The 20,921-nt window shown below is 33.7% G+C and overlaps 1 protein-coding gene across 4 annotated transcripts in view; it reads left to right on the top strand.

Annotated features, from left to right (window-relative positions):
* Positions 1-12,537: 12,537 nt before the first annotated feature.
* Positions 12,538-20,921, top strand: part of FOLT1 (folate transporter 1) — a 242,002-nt gene continuing 233,618 nt past the window's right edge. For 2 of the 4 annotated variants that reach the window (XM_089801152.1, XM_089801154.1), the window contains exons 1-2: positions 12,609-12,974; positions 13,050-13,126. In XM_089801152.1, the coding sequence (XP_089657278.1) occupies positions 12,875-12,974; positions 13,050-13,126 (177 nt within the window). In that variant the 5' untranslated portion in view covers positions 12,609-12,874. Of the gene's footprint in view, positions 12,975-13,049; positions 13,127-20,921 lie in introns of all 4 variants that reach the window. The other 2 variants (XM_089801155.1, XM_089801153.1) reach the window with 2 other exon arrangements.

Raw genomic sequence — 20,921 nt, 5'->3', positions numbered from 1 at the left:
TAGAGGATTCAGAATATCCAAGAAAGATGCATTTAAAACTATGATGTTGCAACTTATTTCTTTTGTCTTTAGGAATTAAAGCATAACAAGTGGACCCAAAAATTCTAAGATGTTGAATAGAAGGAGGATATCCGAACCAAACCTCATATGGGATTTCCTAGTGAAGTGCTAATGAGGTAGACCTATTACGAAGATAAACTACAGTTCTTGCTGCTTCAGCCCAAAAATACAACTTGATTCCTTTAAAGTATGACATTGCTCTAACCATATTCATGATGGTTCTATTCATTCATTCAACAACTCCATTTTGTTGAGGAGTACCTGGTACAGTGAGATGATGTTGAATCCCATGTTGACATAAATAATTTTTGAAAATGAGAGAAGTAAATTCTCCACCATTGTCTGTTCGGAGAGTACCAATTTTACATTGAGCTTGATTTTCAATCATAACATGAAATCTTTTAAAAGTTTCAAAAGCTTCTGATTTTTGTTGCAAGAAATAAATCCAAGTCATACGACTATAATCATCAATGAACAACATAAAATACTTAGATCCTCCCACAGAAGTTATTGGTAAAGGCCCACACAAATCTGAATGGATAAGTTGTAATTTTCTCTGTGCCCTCCAATTGGATCGAGGGAAAGAATTTCTATGTTGCTTGGCAAGAATGCATGCTTCACACTTTCAACACATTTAGGCAAAATAGGTAAGCCATCAACACCATTATTTTTCATGATATGAATTTTATCATAACATATATGACCTAATCTTGCATGCCACAACATAGTAGTAGATAGATTACCTTCCTCTGTAAGATAAGCAAAAATTTTAGAAAGAGCAGGAGTGCCATTTAATTTTAATAATCTTCCATCCTCACTTCCAATCAACACAATTTGATTATTATATTTCTTTCTTACAACAACCCAAGCATATTTTAATAGAATAGAGTAACCTTGTTGGAAGAGATAGTAAATTGCGTTGTAACTGAGGAATATATAAAACATCATGAAGCACAAAATCTGGAAGATTAGGCAACTTAAATCGAATAGTTCCTTTTCCAACAGGTTTGAGACTTGATTTATCAGCTAAGTAAATTGGACCACAATCACTTTTATTAAATTCCTCAAAGTAATCACGCCTAAATGTCATGTGTTGTGTGGCTCCAGTATCTAAAATCCAAGTATCATACCGTGAGGAAGTAGATGCACATTCTGAAACAATGAGGACATATTGATCACCATCACTATCACAAGCAAATTGAGCTCTACCTAAAATTTTATCATCTGAAGATTTATCATTATTATAAACTTTGGTTTTATCTTTTTGCTTAAAAGAGTTTCCTTTAAAACTTTCTATCTTTTACCAAGAGAGTTTGCATTCATGCGCTTCATGACTACCTTTTTTACCACATCTTTTACAATATAAAAATTGTCTATCGTTTTGATTATCAATTTTCTTCCATTGACTTCTACCTGTTCCTCTATCATTATGATCACCTCTTGAAGCTATTTTATTTATAGGATTTTCTTGATAAGCAAGACAAACATTTTCATTTGGATTATCTATTTTCCTTCCAAATGCTTTCTCACGCTCTGCTAACTTTTCAACCAATAGGTCAAAAGTAATGGTTTTTAATTGATTGCTTGCCTGAAGAGACTCTAGATATGTGGAATGTGTTTGAAGAAGTGCTTTGATAAAAGCTATGAGATAAATATCAACTTTCCCACCTGCAGCATCAACATCTTGTTTTATAGCTCTAATTTCTGAAGCTAGACTCATAACATCACCATTTTTCAATTCAAGATTGAATAGTTTTAACTGCAATTGAATAAACTCTAACTCTGAATGAGAATCAAATAATTTTTTCAATTTATCAAGGGCATCCCAGGCAAGTGTGCATCCCTATATATGTCGATACACTTCTCCATTAACATAAGCCCTTATCAAAGCTAAAGCTTTTGAATTTTTATATATCCATATTTCTTTTTCTTTAGCATCAGTTGGCTCTATAGGTTGAGTATTTCCATCACATATTTTGAACCATAAATCATTAAATATGAGTGTATTTTCCACCTTTCTATGCCATTCCATCCAGTTATCTTTTCCAGATAATGTCTCCCCAATTAATGAAACAATAGATTGCATTGTGAATACAGAAAGAAACACAATTTGCACAGATTGTAAATGATTGTTGAAATTTTCTTGCCAAAATTTAGCAATGTAATCAAGTTGTAAAAACTTTATCAAAATTAAATCAATTGCACCTAAATCTGCTTTCTTTTATTTTGCTTCTTCAAAAAAACTCCAGTCTTTAGAAGCTTTGCGCATAGATTAATTCCAATGCTCTGATACCACTGTTGGCCCAGATTGAGAAACAAGATGAAAATATGTAGAAAGTGGAAACCATTTATTATTTGATGTTCTCCTCAATCAAAACAATACAAGAAATTTATAAAAGAGACAGCAATAACAGTTACAAACTGTTATACAAAATTGTCGGAACTAAAAACAAACTATACAAAAGAAAACCTAATCTAATATTTAGAGTTAAGAAACCTGAAGATTAATATTAATAGTCAACCCCATGACTTGTAGGAATCTTTATGCAATTGAGTCACTAAAGGTTAATACACATTAATATATCAAATTGCTTTGTTAACCGAGTTACAGTGAATATAGTTCTAACCGAGTTGTGAGTTTCAAGGAAGTTTGTATTGACATTTAAGGGATTTGGAATTGTTTTAGTGGTAATTGATTCACCCCTCCCCTCTTAGTTACTCCTCTTATATTTCCAACATTTGGTATCAAATTTGTTGGTGCTTGTAGCTAAAGATCAATATGTCTTATAGAAGAGAGATTCCTAAGTTGAACAAAGATAACTTCAAAGCATGACAGGATCCCATGAAGTTGCATTTGGAAACTATTGGAGACAGAGGCATAAAATTCCTAGACAACAAGTATGTGTCACCTCTTGATCCTTTAACTGTGGATCAAATGGTAGAAAAGAAGAATCACAACAAAATGATGATTGACATTGCTTCTACTCTCAATTATGTTGAATTTGACAAAGTCAAAGATTGTCCTACTACTTATGAAATGTGGAACAAGCTACAAAAGATCTATGGAGGAGATGACAATGTGAGGAGAGCCAAAGAAGAATGTTTAAGAGGTCAATTTGATCAGATGAAGATGAAAGAAGATGAAAACATTACAAAATATAGTGAAATAATCAAAGCAAGTGTGAGTGCAATCAGAGCCTTAGGAGGAAAACTTAAAGATGCAATAGTACTCAACAAGGTATTAAGAACTCTTCTTCCTATTTATGCAATTACAGTTTCATCTATTCAAGAGATGAGATGTGATCCCAAAAATGATATAACTTTGGATGCACCAGTGGGAAGGTTAACAACTTTTCAGTTGGATAACTTTGATAACTATCTTCTTGGATCTTGAAACATAGAATCAAAATTCCAAGAATAAGTAACCCTTGGCAGAAAGGAAGGAAACTCAAAAGGCAAATAGTGCAACAGTGAAGAAGATGAAGAATTTGATGATGCCCTTGAAGCCATTGAAACCCTACTTGCAAGGAGGTTAGTAAAAGGCAAAGGTATTTATATAAAGGAAAAAAATCCCTTGATTTGTTTTTCTTGTAAAGAAGTTAGTCACATTGCTACAAGGTGTCCAAACAAGGAAAGTAAAGATGACAAAAAATCCAACAAGTTTGAAAGCAAGAAAGAAATCAAAAGCTACAAAGACAAAGGTAAGAATTTTTTTTATATTGCTAAAGATTCTGGTAGTGATAATGGAGATGAAATAGTATATATTGCTATTAAAGATGAATTAGATGGCGAGGATAATGAAAAGATGACACTTATTTCTCATGTAAGAAAGAATGAAAAATGGATAATAGATAGTGGTTGTTCTCATCACATGACTGGAAATAAAACAAATTTTGAACACTTGGAGCACTATGATGGTGGAAGTGTTAAATTTGGAAACAATGAACCATGTTATGTAAAGGGAAAAGGCTACATTGCATTGACTGATGGAATTAGATGTGATAATGTCTACTGGGTTGAAGGACCAAGACACAATCTTCTAAGTGTGATACAACTAAACAACATTGGATTCAAGGTAGAATTCATGAATGGGAAGGCCAAGCTTCTAGATGGTAAAGGAAACCTAGTTGGAACTGGCAATCAGACAAAAGGTAATCTATTCTATCTTGATCTCTTTGATAGTTCATGCTTCTTGGCACACGTAGAGGAAAGTTGGTTATGGCATAAAAGGATGTGTCATGTGAACTTTGATAATTTGGTTACTATAAGCAAAAACATAAAAGTAAGAGGTATTCCAAATCTGAAGAAACCTGAAATGACCATATGCAACAATGTCAGATTGGAAAGATGGGTAAAACTAGCTTCAAAAGTAAGAATTACAATACTGAAGAACTATTGGAACTAGTTCATAAAGATCTTTGTGGACCAATAGGTATATAGAGCTACACAAGAGACAAATTCTTCGTTTTGTTTGTTGATGATTATTCTAGGATGATGACAGTAATGTACTCAAAGGATAAATCTGAAGCTTTTCAAAAATTCAAGTGGTATCTGACTAGAGTTGAGAAAGAAATATGTAAGAATTTAAAATTCTTAAGATCAGACAGAGGAGGAGAATTCATCTCTAATGAATTCAATGAATTATGCAATGAAAGAGGAATCAAAAGACAGGTATCTACACCTGGTGCACCTCAACATAATGTCATAGAAGAAAGAAGAAATAAATCCATCATGGATTGCGCAAAAACACTGATGATAAAGAAAAATGTTGCAACCAAATATTGGAATGAAGCAATCAGCACAATGGTTCATACCTTGAATCGAGTTTAATTGAAGAAAGATATAAATCAAACACTTTATGAATTATGGTATGACTATAAACCTAATGTTTGTTATTTCAAAGTATTTGGAAGAAAATGTTATATCCTAAAAGAGTCAAGGAAAGGAAAGTTTGATGTAAAAAGTGATGAAGGCATTTTTCTAAGATACTCCAACAAGAGCAAAGCATACAAATGCTTGAATCTTGCAACTCATAAGGTTATAGAAAGTGCACATGTAAAAATTGATGAGTTTGCAGAAAAAAATGAAGAACAAAGTAGCAAAGAACCTAAAGATTAGAAAAAATTTGTCTACTTTGAACTTGATACATTACCCAACATTCAATAGATTATCCCACTTGATTCACCCAAGTCTAGAGTGTCAACCAAGTTGCAGCAGTACAACTCAAGTTGGAAATAGTTCGAACTGAGTATCAGACAAAGGAACCTAAGTCACAATCTATGGGAGTTGAGTCTTAGACAATAGAAACAAAGCAAAATTTGGAAATTCATAGATCCTTTGAGCATGGTGAACCAAGTGAATCTAGTCCAAATTATAGAAGTAAGATACCTATACTTGCTAAATATGTCAGAAGGCATCATACACCTAAGAAAATAATTGTAGATCAGACAAAAGGCACAATGACAAGGAACAAACAAAAAGGTACATGTTTTCTTATTGAATTTGAACCTAGAACTGTTAATGATGCATTGAAAAATGAAAGTTGGATAGAGGCAATGAATGAAGCTATTGAGAAAATTGAAAGAAATAATACTTGTACTCTTGTTCCTAGATCCAAGTCTCAGACAATAGAAACAAAGCAAAATTTGGAAATTCATAGAACCCTTGAGCATGGTGAACCAAGTGAATCTAGTCCAAAATATAGAAGTAAGATACCTGTACTTGCTAAATATGTCAGAAGGCATCATACACCTAAGAAAATAATTGGAGATCAGACAAAAGGCACAATGACAAGAAACAAACAAAAAGGTACATGTTTTCTTATTGAATTTGAACCTAGAACTGTTAATGATGCATTGAAAAATGAAAGTTGGATAGAGACAATGAATGAAGCTATTGAGAAAATTGAAAGAAACAATAATTGTACTCTTGTTCCTAGACCCAAGGATAAAAATGTAATTAGTACAAAGTGGGTATTTAGAAATAAATTGAATGAAAATGGTGAAGTATCAAGGAATAAGGATAGGCTGGTGTGCAAAGGATATGCTCAAGAAGAAAGCATAGACTATGGAGAAACATTTTCTCTTATTGCTAGACTTGAAGGACTTAGAACACTACTTGCATATGTTGCATTTAAAGGATTCAAAGTGTATCAAATGGATGCAAAATCAACTTTCTTGAATGGAATTCTAGAAGAATAAGTCTACATTGATCATCCTGAAGGTTTCATTGATCCAAACAAAAGAGACATGGTTTGTAAGTCACACAAAGCTTTATATGGTTTGAAGCAAGCTCCTAGATCATGGTATGAGAGACTTCATGGATATCTGGTAAAGATTGGTTTTCAAAGAACCAATGATAAAAGTAGTCTATATATTAAAGAGGGACCACAAAACACAATTTTGTTAGCAGAGATATTTGTGGATGATATCCTATTTTTATGTCATGATGACATATGCAAGTCATTCTCTAAAGAAATGAGGAAAGAGTTTGAAATGTCAATGTTTGGAGAAATAAAATTATTTCTTGGTTTACAAGTTCATCAAATGAAGGATGGCATTTACATTACTCAGTCAAAATAAATCAAGGAGATATTGAAGACCTTTGGAATGGAAGATTCCAAACTAGTTGGAACACCTATGTCTACTAGACACAAGTTATCCAATGATGATGATTCAAAAGAGATAAATCAGGCTACCTATAGATCTATGATTGGAAAACTTTAGTATCTTGTTCACACAAGACTTGATATTGCATTAGTAGTTGGTATAGTTGCAAGGTTCTTTGCAAATCCCAAAAAAAATCATATGACATCAATCAAAATAATTATGAGATATCTAAAAGGTACTCGAGACTATGGTCTATGGTAAAGAAAGGAGGGAACTTTGAGTTGAAATCCTTTACTAATGTTGATTGGGCTGGAAGAATTGATAACATGAAGAGCACCAGTGGAGGAACATTCTTTCTTGGAAAGAGATTAGTATCTTGGACAAGTAAGGAGCATAATTGCATCTCTCAGTCTACAACAAAGGCAGAATATGTTGTTGCAATAGTTAATTACTCCAACATAATGTGGTTCAAGCAACTATTATCAGGAATGAAGGAATAAATCAAGGATCCATTGGTTATCTATTGTGATAACACAAGTGCAATCAATATATCTAAAAATCTAGTGATGCACACCAAGACAAAACACATTGCAATCAAGTATCAAATTAGTTCAAGATAAAGAGGTTAGATTAGAATATGTTAACACAAAGGAGAAGGTTGCTGACATATTTACCAAGCCATTACCTAAGGATGCATTTTTGTATCTAAGAGGAAAGTTAGGGGTCATTCCCCTATCTGATGCTCACTAGAGTACATATTAGTGATGTATCAACCGAGCTTCATTGAAGAATTATCAAATTGATGCAAAGAAGCTAGAGCTCATTGCATATGAATCAGTACATAAGGTACATTGTAAAAGCATTGTGTCAAGTCTTTGGCATTTGATGTAAAAGAGGGAGAGAATCATGTCATATATTCATTGAGAGAGATTGATGTAATTTGAGAAGAATCCAAGGCAATAATCTGCAAGAGGGGGAACCTAATCTGATGGAGTCTGAAGATAAGATGACAGAGGGAGAATCTCAAAGGGAGTTCTCATGGATGGATAGAGAATCATAATGAAACTAAGAATATTATTAAAATCTTATAAATCATTTGATTGCTCTAAGGTTTTCTTTTCATAATGACATGTTGTGTTGCCATCAATGCCAAAGAGGGAGATTGTTGATAACAATTAGTCAATTGTATATTGTCATTCATGTTACACAAATGTTATACTCTTACCAAGCACTGCCAATTGGAATCCAGTTCATAAGACTCTAGTACTCCCTAAGCAAAAGTTCAAAAGAATCAAAGTTCAGGAATTCCTATGTAAATTGAGTCAGGTTGGTTACTAAAGGAGTTCAATGTAAACTGAGTCATGTTAGTTACCAAGGAACTCAATGGTAACTAAGTGACCCAATTTTAGCCGACCTCCAACATATTAGTTTTATTCATTAGTCAGTTTATGCAGACCGACTCAATGGATGTTATTTGTTTGTTTGCAAGGGTATTCAAGCCAATTTGACATTGGATTTCATATATATGAAAGGTCAAGATGTGGATTGAATAACTTGTGTGGAAGAAGAAGAAGATAAGATGCAAAAAGAGAAGGATATTTGATTAAGAGTAGAGTATCCAAGGAGCTGCAAAGAATATTCTGATCAAGGAGGATCCAAAAGATAAGCTAGAATAATGATCTAAATCCACAATCTAGTTGCTTCATAAATAAAGTCAATCATTGTTACTCTCTAACAATTATAGCAATGAAAAAATATCTTAAAAAAGTTGAGCAATCATTTTGTAAATCCTCTACCTAGGTGGCATTTCTAGATTGAAGTGTCTTAAGATCTCCAACAAGGCCACTTCTAACAGGGTGATATAAATCCTTTAACAAGGTCACACCTAACAGTGTGTTTTGTAACCTTTAATAGGGTTGGTTCCTAACAGGGCTCACTTCAAAAGAGTGAAAAGTTGTAACTAGTTGCATTGGTGGTTTTCCCAAATTGGGTTTTCATATTAAATCTTGGTGTCTCATGTGTTCATGTTATTTGCTCATTTCTCTATCTTTCTGCAACTAAGTCACTAAAGGTTAATACACATTAATATATCAAATTGCTTTGCTAACCAAGTTACAATGAATATCTAGTTCTAACTGAGATGTGAGTTTCAAGAAAGTTTTTATTGACATCTAAGGGATTTGGAATTGTTTTAGCGATAACTAATTCACCGCTCCCCTCTCAATTACTCCTCTTATATTTCCAACAATGACCCATTTAGGTAACAATAAACTTTCTCCTTGTTGGCTTCCACATAGCAATGAGGACTCGATAGAAATCTTCTATATACTCGCAAATAGTTCTTCTCGCTTTCTTCAACCCTTACATTTTGTTTAGAAAATCAAGCTCATAATGGAGAGGAATGAATTCTCTCTTTAATTTTTCCACCATCTAAGCCCATCTTGTGACTTTTCTACTTTCTTATTCTATTTTTATCCAACTAAATCTCCTTCCACAAAATTTTTGCTCGCCCTTTTACTTTGGCCTTCACAAATTTGACCCTTTCAGGATTTATGATTCTTCATATTCAAAATATTCTTTCAAATAATTGATCTAGTAGATCAGTTCTTCTTGGTTAAGATTTTATCATAGATAATAAGAAGCCCATTTTTTAGAAATATTAACCTAGAGGAATTGATTGGCTAGGTCAAAACTGACCCCTTTTTAGAGCCTCTAAAGCCTTCAAAACTATGTTTCACATTTTTATACCCTATTACTTATGCCAAAAAAAATCAACAACTTCATAAACAAACTTTCTCTTGCAAGGAAACTTTACTAGAAGACTGATATATTTGAAATGAACCTCCTAGGAAAAAATCAGATCATTTTGAGATCAAATGATTAACATCCTAAAAATATTCAGGTTCCAGAAGTAGAAACATTGCATTGAGATACCCCTTATAATCATCAAAGAATTTATGATAAGGTAATAAATCTTTATCAACACAAATAAAGAAAAGAACAATGTCTCTCAACCTAGTCTTCTCTTTCTTGAATGGCTTTAATCACATCCTCATTAGGTGAAAGGGAGAGTTTTATAAGGTCATGGGGAGTAGACTTACCATTTACATCTCCTCCATTGGTTCCTCCTTCTTCCACATCCCCTCTTCCCAATCTATCTCTATCGAAAAGCACTCTAGTTGTGATTGTTCAATGACCACTGCCTTGTAGGAGAGTTTTAAAATATCAAACTTAGGCTACCAATTTTTCGAGAACCAAAACCCACATTTAAACCAATCTTTGTGGCTTTATCAATATCCATCTCTTGGCCTTTGTTGTCATCATTATTCATAGGGGTTTCCTCTTGCACAAGCGAACCAAGATGGGAGACAAGAGAGCTTGGCTTTGACGACATCAAATCTTAAACCTATTTAGTACATGACCAAATAACGATGGACCAAAATCACAAGCAAGTAAAAGTAATGAACATCAAAAGGAGGCACATATGACACGAAAGAAAACACAGAGGTAAAAGAAGAGAATGAATGTATGCCACAAGAGGCCTTTGTAAGTATGGACGCAGGAGGAGTGACCACATCGCCCTCGGGATGCATACAATTGTAGAGCCTCTTAAGAAGTAACACACAATTCACTCTTTCATGATTAATTATTTATTTGGAATAGAATTACTCAAAAATATTTGTTGCATCCAGGCACAAGTCTACTTGTTATATCTATAATCTTATAAGAAAATATTAATTTGATTGTGATTAAGGTGGTCAAACATACACCTACTTATTTTTCTCCTAAATTTTTTGTACCCCTACATTGAAATCCAAAATTTTGACCAATAAAATTATTATTATTTTTTTTAAGAAAAGGACTAGTAGTTTAGAAACTATATTCAATTTCCTACATATTGTATTTTTACAACTTTTAGATATAAGATTCATAACTACTTCAAAATTTCACATGAAATTGACTAACCCTAATTGTTGATTTTTCATTGTCACTTAAGGCCTTAGTTTGGTATACCATGATCTTGCACATACCCAATTAAATCTTTTAAACTAAAGCACATATTTAATTAACTTCTAATTAATTAAATATCATCATATTCTAATTTCTCTTTAACCAAATTTCTAAATTAGACTTCCAAATTAAGTCTTTTATAGTAAAGCACACATTTAATTAGTTTGTAATTAATTAAATAGTCTCATATTTTAATATTTTCTTTTTAATCAAATAATATTTAATAATTCTCGATATTATATGATTAACTCAAATATTATAATTAAATCATTTACCAAATAAACCACTTAGCCAAATCCACATAGAAACAACACTACCACCACTGACCAAAACTCAAAATTAACAGCACAAACAAAGATAAACTCATGGGTTTAGAAATTGTAGAAAGTCAGATACATGTCCTCCTTCTCAGGACAAGTAATTAGGCTATGGCTGGGATTGGACCTTAACATTATCTCCTCATTCTTACAACTGAGTTATTGCGATAGGGCACCCTCATCTTGACAATTCAGGTAAGTCGATGCCCTATACCTACAAATCTGTATAAAATACGAGCATGTACATGTGCATATATATCTAAGCTAAACAAACAATGATGGGGAGTGATACATCATGTAGATCCTAACTAGCAGATGACTACGACTCCCTCCCTTAACAATATTAGGCATGTGAAATATAAATGTAAAACATACACACATCATATACATGAAAGTATGGGGTAAGTATAATAGTAAATCCTAAATATAAATAACATCATATTCTTGTTCATGAATATCTCATCATCGCGATGACATAATAGACATATTTCTAAAACACGCCATATGACATCATCATAAAAGTAATTTCATTAACTAATGAAGATAAATTAAAGCATCAAGCCATTGCAATTAGGAATTGTTACAACCTGACATAATCAATTACTCAACATATCAAAGTATTGAATTTTAAATATCAAATAAGGGCTAACACATCTATAGAAGAGTCATATAGAACTTTAACAACTAAGTCTACAATGGTAGCAAAGGAGGGTATTACATTATAATTGCAACGTTCTTCTTCCACTTATATATTGCAGTGTATACTTCCTTCAAACATCGAATGTGATCTCTGTTATAATAACGATTCTTGGGACTTATAAAGCCGTCTATCATCTGCCTTATAACATGCTACAATTCAATATTAATACCCACTCACAATAATATTAACTATAATAGTATAAGAATATCACTAAACTTGACTAAGGATATATATCATATATCAATTGTTTCTTTCACAATCAAAGTTTGATAACTTTAACGAAATCTAATATCTATAATGAATTTAGAGACAATCATGCAAAATTAATGATACATTTTTTTTTGGCACAATCTATTTAGTGAGAGACTGGAGGATTCAAGATTTTTATTAGTGTGAATCAATAATAGGTCAACTAGAAGCCTTACGATACACACAAGATGCTAAATCTTAGCAATGGAGTGCGTACAATGCAAGCAAGAATAAATACATAAAATCAAAGATCAATTGACCATATTTGATAACAATGATAAATGAAGCTATAACTGGTGGATCATTGACTCCATGATAGAGATAGACAAAATCAACTCATTAGTTAAATAAAATAAAGATTTCATTATATATATATAAATATAATTGTAAAAGTTTTGATTAGTTAATTAAATTTAATATTTAATCAATAAGATTTGAAAAGATAATTGAATAATAATAAAAGTTCTTGAATTATGTTGAAGAAAGGGATTAATTAAGCAATAAAAATTATTCGATTCATATAAATAACAATTAAAAATAGAATAATTTAAAACTATTACATTATGAAAAATTGATTTTTTAAATTTGAATTAGGAAAAAGATAGAAGACGAGTGATAAAATGAAGATTCTTATAATACATCTCCTTGAAGATGATTTTTTTTCTAATAAACTGAACTGGAGAAGAAGAAGATGATCAGAACAAGAAGACTGGTTTATTTTAAGCTTTGAATGCGTTGAAAATCCATTTATATAAATATGATTTTTCCGGTTGGAATCTCCAACTCCTTGTTAATAATCAATTAGAATGCCTTACTTTTTGTGCATGCAATTTTCCTAACCAAAGGCGGCGGGCAACCAAAGAAGAAATCTAGAGAAACTTAAATTTAGCAAAAGGTTTGTTTCGACCTTGCAGTGGAGCAAGTGGAGGATGCAATGGCAGTGGGAGAATGCCACGGCTGGGGCAATCGCCGGATTTACCACTGTTGCTGTTCTTCATCCCCTGGATGTTGTTAGAACCAGATTTCAAGGTAAATATTATATTCTTTCCTGTTCCATACTGATATTCGTATTCATTTTAATTTGTTTATGTTCTCTCCATCCAGTGAACGATGGCCGGCATACTCGATTCCCTTTATACACAAATACATCCAATGCCCTCTACACAATCGCAAGAACAGAGGTGAGGCATTTTCTCGTATTCGATGTTCCATTGTTTTTTTTCTCATTTCATCTAATAGGCAATACACGTTTTTGCAAACAAGGATTCACTAAGTTAATCTTTTTGGCTTGCTCTTTGATTTAATTGAAATCGATTCAATTTATGGGTTTTGCTGAAGAGACATAACATGCAAAACAAAGAAAGAGTTATTTCCATCTCAGCCAAAGATGAACAGAGGCTATGTTGACTATTTACACTTTTCCTGTTTTCTCAAACGGAAGTCCCGGGTAAGAAGCTTAAAACATGCGGCAGATTTCTAATATAGAGTTTTTTCGCATATAAATCCAAGCAAGTGGAAATAAATCAAATACGTGCTTGAAAACAAACAACTTCAGCATTGTAAATAGACCGGAGAATACAATTCTCAATTCTTGAATATTTACATAGCCTCGTCATAGTGGACATAAGAGACCTGAAGAAGAATAAAAGCAAAATTTCTACATACTTTGCCAGTGCATCGGTCAGTCTTTCGCAAAGAAAGCATCCGACTGAAAACAAGTGATATAAACCGACTTGAGAAAAGTGAGCATAACATAACTCATCCGAGCAGAAAATGAACCTGCTAAATCCATTACCAACTAGGATCATTGATCATCATAAAATGCATGTGATATGCTTCTCGTAGTATGCACGTTCTAAAGCGGCAAGTTCAGTTGTAGAAAATATTATTTATTTATACCGAGGCCTTGCACAATATATTATTGATTGTTCTCTTAATAAAAGTTATTAATTTTTTTTTTTTCTCTTTGTTAAAGGTATTTATGGTTAACTTAGATCCATAAAAATTTTCGGCTGGATACCGATTCTCAGTTGGGGTCAACTAATTAACCAAACGGGCAAAAAATACAATATAAATTACTCAAATTAAGTACCCACTTTTCCAGTAATAGGCTATTCACCCCCTCTCACATTTTGAGGTGTTGGAATACAATACCACGGGAAGGGGAAGGGGGAGAAGGAGGGGGTTGAATCAGTGCTATAACAAATACAATGTCAATTCATACTTAAATAACTTGAAACAATGTGCAATCAATACCAAAATAGATAACAAGACAAGTAAGACGCACAGAAAGAACATAGCACAATTTTTTGTCCCAAGTGGAAACCCTGCGGAGAATAAAACCACTTGATTGCCTCACTGGCTTATGTGAACATATTCTTTCACAATGCCTCACTTGCTGTACAAATGTCTCACTGATAGTCTTTCAATGCTTCACTGGCTTGTTCTCACTTTATAATATCTGATTTTATACAGTCTTAGGATATCTGAAAAAGAATGGTAATAATGACTTAATACAGGACATTATTGAGTATATTTGTCACTCTGCACCAAACAATGCATCATATCAAATCATAACCACGGCATTCTTTAACAGATATTTCTGCATTTGAAACCTATGTGCACAATGAACTGTATACACAATGAATGAAAACCCAATCTCTTTCTGTGTACACTGATAATGTCCTCAATATCAGGCTTATGTAATGTTCCATACTGAGAAACCAAAATTGAACTGCCATTTGAAAACTGATTTACAACTTGTCAAAACTGTCTTTGCATCTTAATCATGTGACAGACAATTACATGTCAAATCTGATTGTATGTTCATCACTCCAAATATCCATGTTAAACAAAATTTACTCAATTAAAAAACAGAGTAACCGAAGTGACAAACTAAACCCTTAATCACAGAATGATGTGGACTAGTAACAGAATCATTTTACCAAACATAAGAACCTGACAATACAAAATGGTTTTATTGACTTCATGAACTCAACACCAAGATTAATGCAACTTTAACAACAATATATACCAACATTTACAACAAGTATCAACATTATCAGGAAACCTTTAAATCAGAAACACTGACACTACTAACTTCACAATGAACAAAGAATATAAGCAATGTGTTCAATACATAATAGACTAGGGTCAGACCGAAATCCTTAATCACCAAGTAACACAAGAATTCTAGCAACATGAATAACAGTATATGCCAAACTGTGGTTTAAGAAATAACCCTTCAAAGACAAGAAAAAACCTTAACTAGGGTTTGAAAGAATTTAATTACCCCCTAAACTCTGTTGACATGCTATGGGTATACAATTTAGACTAAACCCGTATGCTACAAACATTATACAATCACATTCTAAATGGTTTGAAAAGATTTTATTCAAATCATTACTAAGACCATTTTCTTTTAAACAAAATAAAAACATTAACAGAGTAGGGTAAACTAACAAATAATACAAAGTCCTCAACAAAATGCTTTACATGGATTGAAAACATAACAGAGATATCATGAAAGAAAAACACTTGTGCAAGATTTTCTTTCACAAAATCCCGTATAGTCTGCCCTTGTATCTCCTTCATAGCCTTTCACAATCTTTCAAGATTCTTGTCTCAACCACCTACAAACTGTCATGAGAGTTTCATGACTCTGCCACCAACAAACTAACCTAAAGAATTTGTCATGGTGATTCAATCCCATGCCCTAGCTTATAGGAGCTTTGGGTTTTACAAAAAATATAATTACAAAATGTTTCAAGTAACTTCGCATGCTGATAACAATGTTTTCCAAGTACATGTCTATACCAATTGCATGCCTTTTATTGCCTTGAATTACATTAATACTCACATCAAATAGAAACTAATATCACAACCTTAGCACCACTTGGTGCCAAATGTTGTGTTATACAACACTTTAAAAACCATCAAGTTTATCTAGTCACCTAGGCAAGGCCGACCCAAAGGGAGCCGACTTGCGTATTTAATTTCGATCGTGAATTTAATGATAGGATCTTGTTTAGGGATGAGTGTTGACCATTTTGGGGTCGGTCTTTTTTTCATGTAATGATCTAGAATCTTTTGTAAGCTGTTTTGACAAGTATAAATAGAGTTCTTACACTTAGGTTAAAGGAAGAAGTTAGAGGGTTTCGAAAGGGGGAATGCATGTGTCTAGAAATGCGAATTTGAAGCTGGATTGTGGATCTTGAATGTATTTTGTATCTGACTGTAACCCAGAAGGCCTTACAGCTGGGCATGTATGCTGATTACTTGATGAATCAATAAAGTATTTTTTTCTCTCTCTCGTTGGCATTGTTCTCTATTGTTTGCTTCCTTTGTGTTTACTCTGCAAGGTGGTTGGGATAGCCCTTACCCTTACAAAATGTCATGACATCAAATCACTCAGGGTGACCAAGACGAATTTTAATTGGCAATTCAACTTGAGCATGTAAACTGACTTCAAATGTAAGAATCTGTAGGTCACATTAAGCATCACATAATTGGGCTATCAAACTATCATCTTTCTGATCTAAACTGTGTTATTTAATTATCAAACTGAATGTATCATTAACTATTAAACTGAATGTATCCTGTAATCCAAGTAAACTGATCAATGCCAAAACAAACTGATCAACACCAAATGCCATCAAATGACACTTAACTGAAATTACATCAAAATGCCATATATGAGCATAACTGACAAGTTCGTGTTTGGGCATCAAGGACAACACAAGGAGAGAAGCAACAGGAGGGAGGTCATATTTGAAAAGATTTTCCAGAACTACAGATTTGTCTATATCCGAATGGTGGGGCCATACCAAATGTTTTTATTTTCTTCTTTCTTTGAAGTACCAAGGTAATTTGTAACTTTGTCACCTAGTTCAATTTTTGCATAGACCTTTAGATCAGTACGCACCTCATTTTAAACCGAAGGAGCTGACCTTGTCCTGGAATCATCTTTAATAAAACCTGGTCACCTTCTCTTGCATTCCATCTCAAGCCCTCTTTAGTTATGGGTTTATACCTCCTCAAAACTCCCAAGGGCCAAGCTTAATAAGGATACAGAAGAGGCTCTAAAGTAAACAACATTCAGCTTTCGGGTTGTTCAAGTACTACTTTATAGCCATCCTCCTTCAAAGCATATCCTTTTCTTTATATACTGTTCATATCAATTTTGCTTATACAATGGAATTTGTGATGTTCATGATTCTCCAACACAAATTAACATTTCATCTTGTGGGCATATCTTTTCACAGGCAATTGGAGAAATTTTTCTTTTCCCTTTGACCCATTCCACTAGGATTTTTCTGTAATCTTGTTACAGTTTGACTGTTTTACTTGGAGTGAAGGCATCATATATAGTGGAATTGTTTGTAGGTAGGTATGCTTTAATTAGTTAACTACATTCTCATAAGGTAGGCCATTTGACTTTCGATGTTGACATTTTTGCCTGAAACAGGCATAACACTCCCTTTTGTTTAATTTTGAGCTAATTACACTGAGGGGCATAACTGTAGTGGCAGCAAGGGATGGGTTATAATGACGTGTGCATGATAACGAAAAATAGAATACAGCTGACACATTTGATTTTTTTTTTTAAATACTTAAATTACAAAATAACTCTGATCTCTACATTACTTTAATAGTGTACGTGTTTGTAAAATTGCTATTTAAATATATGGGTGTATGTAAGCAATAATCCTTTTATCTGAAATTGTTATGTCAACTTATATAGAACAATATTTTTTCGAATGATTTAGTTGTCAAGGAATATAACATGTTGTTGAATACTGAAAACAGCACTTCATTACAAATAGTTTCTTTCTTTAACAAATAAAAGCTTTGCTGCAAACTTTAGAAGCACTGCGAGGTTACAACTTAACTCACTGAGTATGATAATCCAACCTCAAAATCTGCTGCTGATCCTATGTGATAATGGCCTTCTGATATGAAACTGGGCTACAAGTTTAGGATAATCTTGCTGCTGCAGCTTGATGGAGGGCGGCTTTGTATGATAGGGATTCTGGAGCCTGAAATAGCTGCTGTGCGTCTTGTGGCCTCCAGTCTCACCCTTCACACCCAAGAAGCCTTTTTGTTGCTCTGATGGTGATGAAACTAACTGAAACTGAATTGCTATGCAAAGGAGCTGAAATTGACTGTAGGTAGACTGAGGTGCTGAAGTTGATTGTACAACTAGACTGTTCTACCGAATCTAAGAAGTGATGGTGTTGATTGCTATTTGGCTTTCCTATGCTGGAAGTAGGTAGGTGCTCATGCTGACTGCTGATTAGGAGAGTACTGAAATTAATATACTGGACTGTTCTAAATCTTTAAAGCTCTGTGTGATTCCCAAGATGGAACCACTGATTGTAAGTTTGAGGGTTTTAGTTCCCAGTCTCCATATGGGATGCCTAACGGGTTTTTGTCCTTGTATCTGTATGCAATCCTTATGGTTTCTGTCCTTGGACTTGTGAGTAAGAGCTCAGCTGAAGACTTTTAAGAGAAAATATATTGGAATGTTGACTTTGCTGTCTATACCTGTTTAAATATTCACACATGTACCTAACCCTAGGGTGGCCACCTTTCCTTTTTTTCTTGGATCAGTTCCTTATCCTCTTTTGCTAAGGCAGCCACTTTTGGCCGTATCTATTGAGGTGGATGTTCCATTTTTCTATGGCAATTTTTTTATTTATTTATGCAAGAAGGCTTAAATGTAGGTACAACAGAAGGATTTCCAGATGACTTGCCATAAAAAAATAGAACATATAAAGGATCCACCACAGGATCCTACAAAACTCTCAGTCAGTCTGTATAGAAAAGCCACAACTTCTTCCACTCCACTTCCAACCCAGACTCAACAATTTAAAATTACTCTTTTTGACCATCATCAATAAGCTTGAGAATATGCTGAAATTTATCTTGGTCTGAATCACCCTAGTCAGTGGCATTCTAATTACATATCCCTTTAGAGGCCCATTTGGTTGAAGTATCTGGCACCCTGTTCCATTCTTTGGGAACATGGACAAGGGACATGGGATCCAAATCGATAGCCAAATAGAGAATCTGCTTAACAACCAAGGTCAATCTCTAGGAGGCTTATTGTAAATTCCTTTTATTCAGCTAGGAGACAAGAATCATGGAGTCAATTTCATAAATAACTCATTTCATTGGATTTTCTCAAAGCCTTTAGAATTGCATAAGATTTCATATAATTATTCAAGTGAATCTCCGAATAGGTAGAAAAGAAAAATTGGACTGAAGCCCACACTATCTCAAAAAATACCAACAATCTATGCAATACTTGGTGTGATGTCCCCAATCCCATTCCAAACAAGGCCCTATTGGATTGTTAACGTTGGCATACTATCTAGTGATATTGAGAAACTTGAAAGTATGCATTAGGTTAATAGGAAATACATCATACAATCAAAGGTATCATGACTATGCTAGGTGCTCTTCAATCACAGTTCATATAGCGGGAATGTATAACTATATATACTCCTTTGCACTATAGTCACTGCCTGATATTGGGTCACTCTCAACAATAGGTGTCACATATGATGGTGGTGTCTGACATGAATATTGTATACTCATCATTACTTTTCCCTAGCAATATCGTAAGCTGATTAGTTATTCCTTAAGAGGCAGCAATAAAAGATGGTACAAATAAAACAGATACTATCATTTGAATCACATTCATAAACAATGGTAATATTGCGGCATTTTAAATATAGCCGGAATGTATAACTATATATATTCTCCTTTGCACTATAGTCACTGCCTGATATTGGGTCACTCTGAACAATAGGTGTCACATATGAATCATATGATGAAGGTGTCTGAAATGAATATTGCATACTCATCATTACTTTTCCTTAGCAATATCGTAAGCTGATTAGTTATTCTTGGAGAGGCAGTGATACAAGATGGTAAAAATAAAACAGATACTATCATTTGAATCACATTCATAAACAATCGTAATATTGCGGCATTTTAAATAGCAACTGTATTCCTATATGAAGGTAATCAATTTCATCGTCATTAATTATGTTGAAGTAACATCGCTTTAAAGAAACACTAATTATTCCTGATTAGCACATAAACTAGTTCTTATTTGGTCGCCGAAGAAAATGAAGTAAGGAGAGATTCAATGAGGTATTAGTTGAAACTAGTTTAAGCCTTGTTGAGGAAGGAACAACGAAGTCCATTAAGATGCTAGAATTAAGTTCAATCAAGTCATGAATAGTTTCAGTATTTGCTTGTGATATTTGGATATTGTATTCTTCAGAAGGAAGTGGCGCAACAAGAGAAAGTGTGATAACTAAAACTGTAATATCCCCGTCATAAAATAAATGTACTCATTTAATCTTTGTAACGGGCTGATTGATTTATTTTATGTCAAATCCATTTTATTTAGTTTTCGTAGTTTGTGTCGCCGTCAGCTAACTTTGTACACCCTCGGAAAGCTTTTCCTGATGGGTATTTAAGCGTGGCTTGTAGTCAGTTCATAGGCATGCTTTTGGATTATATTTCTCTGTACTGCGGATTCCTGTTGGAGTTCGGCATTGTTTGCCATTTCGGTGGTGAAAGACCTTCCCTATTTGGCTTGTGCGGTTTCGGTGGGATTCAACCCTCACCCTATTCCGTCGGTGTGCAACTGGTCTGTATCCGACTATTGGAGTTCTCATATTATTTGCAAATTCGTGTTCAAAACAATCTGGTGGATACTTGTTTGGGTATGATTTAGTGCTATGCCATTAATGTACTCTGTTTTGTATGCGTCTTGGCATTTCCATTGTATTTCCCGTGTACGGCATTCTTTCTCCCATTCACGCATTGTCTTGATCCACTCCCCTTTCCACCGTACGGTGTTGTTATCGACACCCGTCCTTATTGTGCCATCGTACGGCCTCTAAGGCTTTCCCCTGTACACTCACCCCTATCCAATCATATCCATATGCACTCCTT

The sequence above is a fragment of the Cupressus sempervirens genome, chromosome 9 (genome assembly GCF_028749045.1).
Source record: "Cupressus sempervirens isolate cs-2001-9-10 chromosome 9, ASM2874904v1, whole genome shotgun sequence".
Classification (NCBI taxonomy): domain Eukaryota; kingdom Viridiplantae; phylum Streptophyta; class Pinopsida; order Cupressales; family Cupressaceae; genus Cupressus; species Cupressus sempervirens.
This window is presented reverse-complemented; position numbering and strand designations above follow the sequence as displayed.